General features: G+C 35.8%; 1 protein-coding gene across 2 annotated transcripts in view; it reads left to right on the forward strand.

Annotated features, from left to right (window-relative positions):
• Nucleotides 1-5865, forward strand: part of TYW3 (tRNA-yW synthesizing protein 3 homolog) — a 38158-nt gene extending 32293 nt beyond the window's left edge. The window contains exon 6 of one of the 2 annotated variants that reach the window (XM_017962575.3): nucleotides 1897-5865. In XM_017962575.3, the coding sequence (XP_017818064.1) occupies nucleotides 1897-2113 (217 nt within the window). In that variant the 3' untranslated portion in view covers nucleotides 2114-5865. The remainder of the gene's footprint in view (nucleotides 1-1896) is intronic. The other variant, XM_017962576.3, reaches the window with a different exon arrangement.
• The last annotated feature ends 3299 nt before the right edge of the window (nucleotides 5866-9164 follow it).

Genomic DNA, 9164 nt, shown 5'->3' on the forward strand with positions numbered 1-9164 from the left:
GGTACCCTAAGGACCTAGCTTTGAATTCTCAGGTTCTTTAACGGTTGATTAAAGTAAGGCATACATTCTTTTTTAATTACTTTTTTTTTAAATGTGATGAATGGCATCTGTTATTTGCCAAGCACAGCACTAGATATCAACGTGTACAGTGATGAGTGTGTAAGTTCTTGAAAATGGACAGGATATGTACTCATCATGTTGTATATGTATTAGAGTTAGGTGATGTATTTAGGAATAGGTGGATATTTGGAGTTTTCGAGTTTTATAGGCTTTGTAAGTAGAACTTAGCCTGTTTATTGAATCAAACAAAGATGAAAATTGGTCCAAATAGAGATCTATTCTGTAGATATCAAAAATTTCCTGCCATAGTCTCCCATTATAATAGGACATAAAAGTAAGATGAGATCTCTGCAGTGGCAAGGGGGTTTCTTAACTTTCAGATCATTCTAATTTGGGACCTAGGATAATACATTTATAGTTACATTTTTAATCTGGGGTTATTCATTCATTTATTCAATATAGTCTTACTGAGGATGCCAGCACTCTACTGCATGCTAAGATATAACAGAAGACAGGTAGATAGGATCCTTGGTCTCTTGAAGTCTATATTCTATAAAAGTAGTCATTTTTGGTAACTAATTCTCTGGGTACTTACATATATCATCTGTAATCCTGTGACAACCCTGATAACTACAGGATAATAATATCCAGCTTTATAAATGTGAAAAATCAAGACTGTGGGAAATTAATTGGAATTAGCTGACATCCTCTTTCCCAAAGGAATGTTAGTATCAAATGCATGCAACACACCAGCTGCCTGCTGCCTTCCAACATAGACTGAAGGCTACTGTGTCAAGCAGAGTTTTGTGTTACGTGTTAACATGAGGGTAGAAAAGAAATGAGGCCTGGTTTTCAGAGAGCCTACAGTTTATTGTATCACAAAACTAACACTAAAACTCCAATAGAAAAATGAATAAAGGGAAAGAATAATTTACACTAAATATTCAAATAGCTAATAAATGAGAAACATTCTATTTTACTTACAAAGAGATGAAAGTTAAAATAATGCGATATCATTTCCACTCATCCAGGTAGAATGTATTTTTGGGTGGGAATATTGAGTGTATGGGTGTAGTGATCTCTCTCAAGTGCAGCTATTAGAAGCATATTTATTTGAATATCTATTGTGGAAAACAAGCAGTATTTATCAAGAGTCTTGTAATGTTTATGTCCTTTAACCATGTAATGATATTTCTAGGTGTCTGTAGTAAAGAAGTGGCTAAAAACTCACATCACTTTCAAAAATGCTTACCACATTTTTGTTTGTATCAGGAAAATTTTGAATATAAATAAAGGCCAGTCTAGGTGACATAATGTTATACTGCCATTCTCAATAAATGTTAAACTTGAAAAAACAATGTAAAACTTTATATGTAATATTCTAATTGTGAAAAAATAGGTATATGGATTAATAAATACATTAATTCAGACTACATTAATAAACTGAAAAGAAAAATATTGAAAGCAGTTATTTCTAGTTATGTAGAGGTGATCTGTATTTGTAACCCCATACATTACACAAATTACCTAAAATGAGCCATTACATTTATGTAATTATAATTCCATTCTTTTTTACCCTCTTCTTCGACCCCTACATTTGGGATGGAAAATGAGGTAGGACAGAGATTGTCAAGAGGTGATTCCAATCCAATTTTCAGGGCTGTTCTTAAAGAACTAAAGTGCATTTATTTCCCTATAAAACATATTATTTGATTTATTTTATATTTATAAAGCTAATATGGGACATAGATTTACATAACTTATAAGCTCTTGGTGTATTTCAATCATTTGGTTTCAGTACACACAGATATAACAGTAGTACTTATTTCTTTACAGGTTTTATAACTGCCTACATCATGCTTTGGAAAGGGAAACTATGACTAACTTACATCCCAAGATCAAAGAGAAAAATAACTCGTCATATACTCATAAGAAACAAAGAAACCCAGAAAAAGCACATGTCCAGTGTATTACTAAAGAAAATGATAAAGAACTTGAAAATGATGATGATGATCTAGGAATCAATATTACCATCTTCCCTGAAGGCTACTAAGCTTTGGTTCTGACGTGTCTTGGTCATAACCTTTCTAGTAGGTTTTATAAAGCTGCTCTTTATAAGAGTATTTTAGTTTGTTGAGTGTACCAGCCATTTAGAAAAATAAGATGTAATTTCTCTACATTTTAGAGAAACCTATCTTATGAAAATAGACGTCTTTTTAAAATAGCTTTGTGTGTTTGCTCATTGAATACTGCCTTTTTTAGTCAAATAGAGATTTATTGCAAAAATAAAATTGTGATTTTTTAATAACTCTCTTTTTATTTGTTTTAATGTCTACTTCTGCAAAACAGGAAAACTAAGTACACCTTTTCAAGAAATGCTTAACACCAGAGATATTTAAATAAAAATTATAGTAATATTTTATTTGCTTTTAACTTTGAAACCTCCAGCCTTTAAAGGAGGGGGCAAAGTTTGCTTCTGTTGCCATGGAGTCCACTAACAAGTTTTTTCCTCCCTTTGGACTTTGTGGATAAAGAAACTGATACATTTTTGTTCAGGACAAAATATCTGAACCCTCTCTCCCCAGCATTTTTCACAAACCAGAGCCTACCACTGACACAGTCTCTGTGAAACACATGGGCATAGTTTTTCACTAAGCCTGATGAGAAGTGACTACTAAGACCAAGCATCCTAACAGAACGAATGTGCTATGAAAAATTTTAAGGATCAAAAGCCTTGGGTTTGAATTCTGACTTCTACATGGAAGTTAGAGGTCCTTGAGCAAATCATTTAATTTCTTAGGGCTTCTATTTTCTCTTCTCCATAATAGTGATTCTATTACCTGCCTTATTTGTATATACCATAGGAGTGTTGCCAGTATCAAGTTTTAAAATGCGAAAGCATTTACTAATAGATCATTATGCACATCTACTGTTTTAGGATAAAATGAGAATGAGTTCATACTGTTTTTTCAGAATGTACCAAGTCATAAAAATATATATTTAAAGGGAAATTGCTAATCATGGAAGTAATAAATTATAAAAATACTAGAGTGTCAAATTATAAAAGGTAGTGAAAGTTGAGTTGTGATTTGGGCATTTCCTAATATTGTTATAGTTTATCTAAGTTAACTATGTGAATTAGATTTGCCCCCCATTTGCTTGTCTTAACAGGTAGCAGTTTGTATTCTCATTTTCAAAATAGGTAGAATTCGTGGACATCTGTTGTCCTCTAAATAAAATCAGAGGCGGTGTCCAGGCAGCTCTGAAGTTATTGTAAGGTTTTTTTTCTTTTTTTTTTTTCATTGTTCTGGACTGCTCTCTTTGGGGCCTATAAAATAAGATGCTGATATTTACTGACCTAATTTCTTTTAGTATTCCCACAACATTTAGGACATCTTCAAACAATCTTTTGTTTCATTGTTTGAGAAACGACTTCCCCTGAGTCCTCGATCTCCTTGCTGTTCTGCAGCATGTGGTGCTGTTGGCCATTCTTGCATTCGTGATCTGCCCTGTCAGGGGCTTCCTGAATGCTGTCTTCTGAATCACCTTGCTGTTTATGGCAAGTCCTTGGTTCTTTTTCCCTGCAATACTTGTAGTAGTTTTCAACATTTATTGCATCTTGAAAAAAATATAAAAAGAACCCAGGAATCTCCAGGGAGGGACACTAGGTATTATATATACATACATACATATATATATGTGTGTGTGTGTGTGTATGTATATACTCAAAAGTGGTTTTAATTGTAAACCAAAGGGTAATAACTTTGTAGGCATTACCAGATGTCTGTCTTTGGCCCTCATTTTGCATTTCTTCATGCCAGCCATCACATTAATTCCAGTAGACTTAACCCATCAGACGGTGATTCCCAACTTTCTTGCCCTGACTGGCCTCCTAAGCTTTGGCTAACTGCTGGATCTCTCCAGTAGAGCTGTTATTTTCTAAAACTTTTCTCTCTTGTTAGACTTCTCCTTTCCTTTGGCTAGAGAGAGCAGCCCTTGGTTGCGAATTTTTTTTTTTTTTTGTCTGAGCCCATTGACACTTTCAGTTTGCTGGCTTTTGCAGTGCCTAGTCTAGGATATGTAAGGAGGAAAAACAAAAAACGGGAACTTGCCACTGTGTTGTTCTTCAGATCCCCCAAATCCCTATCTGGTCCACTTTCTTCTCTCTACCTGTCAGAGTCTCATGTTTGTTTTGTATACAATGCTCAGAGTATTTAGTTGCAGTCAATAGAAGGAATAGAGAAAAGTATGCCTATTCCATCTTCCCAGAATCAGAAGTCTAATTTTAAGAAAGTACTGATAATATCAAATACCAAATTGTTGGGGTACATTGTTGAGGACACTTTTGCAAAGCCATTCAGATAGCCACGGATTCCTTATTTCAATGCTGTGCCCCATCTTCCAGCCTGTATGCTTTGCTGCTCTCGCTTCAGGCTACTGGATCCTCTCCAGCCTAAAGGAGAGAAGGAAATCCCTGGAAGCCTGTATCCCGTGCCCCCCACCAACCATACACACACTCATTGTCTTTCCTGCACCCCCCACTACACGTGCACACACTCCTTGTCTCATAAGCCAGTAATGACAAGTGTGGAGCTTCAGACTATCACTTTGTTGCCCAGAGGATAGGCCCTGCTGATCTTCTAAAGCAGAATCTTAATCCTGGAGCCTAGGAATCTTTATTTTTCAAACAACTCATCCAAGTTTTTCTGATAAAATCAGCCCAGCACTTTTAGAACTCACGGATAACAGACTTATTCCTGAAGACAGCATTTGAGGAGAAATTGAAGATTTTCTAATGAAAAAAAAAAGGGGGGGGTCACATGAACAGATGTTGCAGTGTACCTGTGCCATAGATTTCGTGCGTACACTTTATAGGAGAGTAAGCAAGAGCTTAGGTAAGCTATAGTCCTTACCATTGGGTCCAGGAAACCTTGGCAACTTGTTCAGCTGTGTAAGTTGAACTCTGTACCACTTGGGAGGGAACATTCCCCTAGACGACAATGTCAATGGCGCTCGTTGAAGTTGTGCAGTGCACATCCTTATCTACCAACATATACAGCAGCCCTTCTGGGAAGGGAGTTTTGTCAGGAAAGGATACTCAGTGTCAGAATGCCTGGAGCATTTCTTCTAGTCTAGTGGACAGAATATGGAAATATCTGCCTGGCAGTACAGTAAATGAAAAGAGAAATGAATAGTAACAAAAAAAAAGTTATAAATAAGAACGATAGGAAAGACAGAGTGCAGGTGGAACAAGCCTATCCTGTGGTGAAGTGACAACACATTCTACAGTGTTAAAATCTCTCTAAGAGGCTCATTGACTTTTCTTCACTCATTTAAACTGATCTCCAAAAGAACTATGTATTTTAAAGATTCCATAAACTGACATGTGAATGAGGACCAAGAAGAGAGGGGCTGCTTCCCAATCTGTTTATGTAAAGTACCAGAATTACTTTGGTTAGTAGTGAGGAAATACCAGGTGCTGGCCATAAAACTGAGAAGACATTGAATCCCATTCACTCCTTAACATTCCTTCATATACAGTCATGAGCTATGTAACAACATTTCAATCAATGATGGACCATATGCCATATACCATATGGTGGCCCTGTAAGATTATAATGGACCTGAAAAATTCCTATTGCTAGTGATGCGGTCATTGTAAAGCTGTAGCACAACACATTACTCACATGTTTGTGCTGACAGTCATATAAAACTGTGGACCATACAATTATGTACAGGGCATAATACTTGATAATAAATATGTTACTGGTTTATGTATTTACTATGCTATGCTTTTTATCATTATTTTAGGGTATACTCCTTCTACTTAAAATGTTAACTGTAAAACAGCTTCTGACAGGTCCTTCAGGAAGTACTCCAGAAGAAGGCATTGTTGTCATAGAAGATAACAGCTTCCTGTGTGTTATTGCTCCTGCAGACCTTCCAGTGGGACAAGATGTGGAGGAGAAAGACAGTGATACTGAGGATTCTGACCCTGTGTAGGCTTAGGCTAATGTGTGTGTTTATATCTTAGTTTTTCACAAATGGTTTTTCCAATGTTAAAAAAATAGAAAAAAAAGCTTATAGAATAAGGATATAAAGAAATATTTTCTATAGCTGTATAATGTGTTTGCTTTAAGCCAAGCATTATTACAAAAGAGTCAAAAAGTTTTAAGAAATTAAAGTTTATAAAACAAATGTTCATTGTAAGCTAAGGTTAATTTATTCTTGAAGAAAGAAAAAATGTTTAATGAAAGGTAGTATAGCCTAAGTGTACAGTGTTTATAAAATTTATAGAGTAATACATTTATACAGAACATCCTAGGCCTTCACATTCACTCACCACTCAGTGACTCACCAGAGCAACTTCCAGTACTGCAAGCTCCATTCATGGCATGTGCCCTGTACGGGTGTGCTATTTTTCACCTGTTATACCATATCTTAATTGTACCTTTTCTATGTTTAGATATGTTTAAGTACATAAACACTTATCATTGTGTTACAGTTGCCCACAGTAGTCAGCACATTAACATGCTGTACGGGTATCGTACCCTAGAAGCAATAGGCTCTACCATGTAGCCCAGCAGTGATATTTGCATGACTAAATCACCTTACAACCCATTTCTCAGAATATGTTTCTATTGTCAAACAACACACAACTATTTTATTTATGTATTTTATTTATGCCTGATCAACAATATCAATAACTGAAACACAGCAGTTTAGTAATAATTTAATACACACGATAACCTACCTATTGAGAATGGCTTTATATTGGTGTTCATTGTAGTGGATCCATCCAAAATAAAAGTAATTTTTTCCTTCCTCCAGGATAAAGGCAAACATTTCTTCCTAAGGTCTGGATTCTCCATATCACCTACAAGTTAACTGCTTTTGTGTTCTAAAAGAGAGAGGAAAAATGAAGTTGTCAATCTTATTGAAAAAAAAAGAGGGAAACTAAGGAACATGCTTTTGCTTTTGAGGTCCTAGGCCAGAAGTCATAAACTATAACTTGGCCAAGTTATGGCCAAGCAGATATGTTTTGTTTGGCCCACACAGAGTATATTTTTTCTAATTGAATCAACATTTTAAAATATCATGATTTCCTATTTAAAAATAAAAAGTGCATCTCTAGTTTGTTTTGTGTGTGTGATTTTATTGGGAGATCTGGCTACAGCAGTCTCGCATTCCGGCAGGACAACACTTAGCCAGTCAAGTACTAGCTCCTCCTTCTGGATAAGACTTGGTTTCCTATCCACCCCAGACCCAGCACCCCCTACTGGTTCTTTGTCACAACTGCTTCAATCATTTAAACATTGTTTGGTCCCTGTGGGCACCAACATTGGCAAACTTTGGTTAGATCTTTGGGGAGAATTAAACTCTATGACTATGTTAGTATATTATATAATAAATGAGAGATGAGAGCAGGACCAGCTATATAATTTTCCAAGGACAGTGCAAAATGAAAATGTGGGACCCCTTATAAAAGATTTAAGAATTACAAGATGGCAACAGCAGAGCACTAGATCAAGTACAGGTACATCTAAGCACGGGGCCCTGTGCAAGCTGCACAGGTTGCACATACGTGAGGCTTGGTGCTTTAAGGGGAATCGGTGTCTTCCCACTCAACTGGGTGTTTACCCCTGCTCCCCACATTGAGAAAGATGCAGAGTGCTGCAGGTTCTGTGAGGTGCCAGGACTTGACACCTGCTCACATTTGGCATCCTTAGGTTCCAGGACAATGAGTAGATGTTTGGAAGCCTGCAAGAATAGATGTTTTGGAAGCTAGGGCAAAGGTCTCAGTGGCTACCCTTAGATGGAGTAAACCATTGTCCTTTTCAGAGCCACTTGATTTCAAATGTGAACAAAGGCAGTGATGAGCACCACGTTTTGAAAACAAGGGCTTTCTCCATTTTGAGAGGAGTTATATGATTTCCTGGGTTAAGTGTTGAAGAACCATGAAAAATGATCACCATCATTCTTCTTATAGATGGGCCCTTGAGCAGGCTTTAATCTGATTGGAGTTGCGGGGAGTAAACATTACACTCCCATATAAGGTGTATAATAGTGACTATTTTTTGGTTACAGTTTTTGGCTTCAAAAAATGGGCTTTGACCTTCAACCCTCTTCTTTCCATACTCTACTGTGCTTCTGTCAACATTCATGCTTCTCTAATACAATAGGATTTTAATATTCACAAATGCTAATGTTTTTAAACTTAGTCCTTTAATGTCCTAGGTTTTTATGCATTCTATTCTTGCTAAGCATGTATTTCTCAGCCCTTTTTGGTTTTGCCTTTAATGTGGTTGAATTTAAACTATAACTGTAACTCATTGCACATTTTACTTATTTATTCATTTATTTTAATAACATTTTGGGAACAGTTTTAGGTTTACAGAAAAATTGAGAGGAAAAGTTCAGATAGTTCCCACATACCCACTTCATCTGCCTGCACACAATTTCCTCTATTATCTTATTTATCCTACATCTTACATTAGCATGGGACTTTTGCTACAATTGATAAGCCAATATTGATATTTCTTGACTAAAGTCCATATTTTATGCCTCTCTTCATCTCTCTTCAATTCTGTTCTCTCATTCTGGGACTATTAGTCTATTAGTCATATATTATACCTACTTATGGGTCTATTCTCCATATTGTCTAATCTTTTAATTCCCCTTCACCAGTTTCTCTTCATCTATATGTGTGTCATTCTGTGTCATTCATTCGGGTTATTGTTTAGGTAACTCACACCCTCTTCAACTGTGTCTAATCTACTGCCTATCCAGTCCATTGAGTTTTACATTTCAAAGATTATATTTTATTATTTCTAGTTCTTTTTGGTTTATTTTCAAATAAGAGACAGATTATTTAAAGTTTCTAATAATTATTTCTTTCTATATACCTTTTCCCAGATATTTCAATAAATTGTATTTACACAAACATTTCATACACTTGTATATTACAGAAATGATCTGCGTTCTTTAGCTATTCCAAGGATAATTGAAAAGAATGTCATCACCACTACCAAATCTAAGCCATGCAAGAAGAAAGTGAACTATTTCTCAATAACCAGATTGTTTACATGCCATTTTTATTATTT

The sequence above is a fragment of the Papio anubis genome, chromosome 1, assembly GCF_008728515.1.
Source record: "Papio anubis isolate 15944 chromosome 1, Panubis1.0, whole genome shotgun sequence".
Classification (NCBI taxonomy): Eukaryota; Metazoa; Chordata; class Mammalia; order Primates; family Cercopithecidae; genus Papio; species Papio anubis.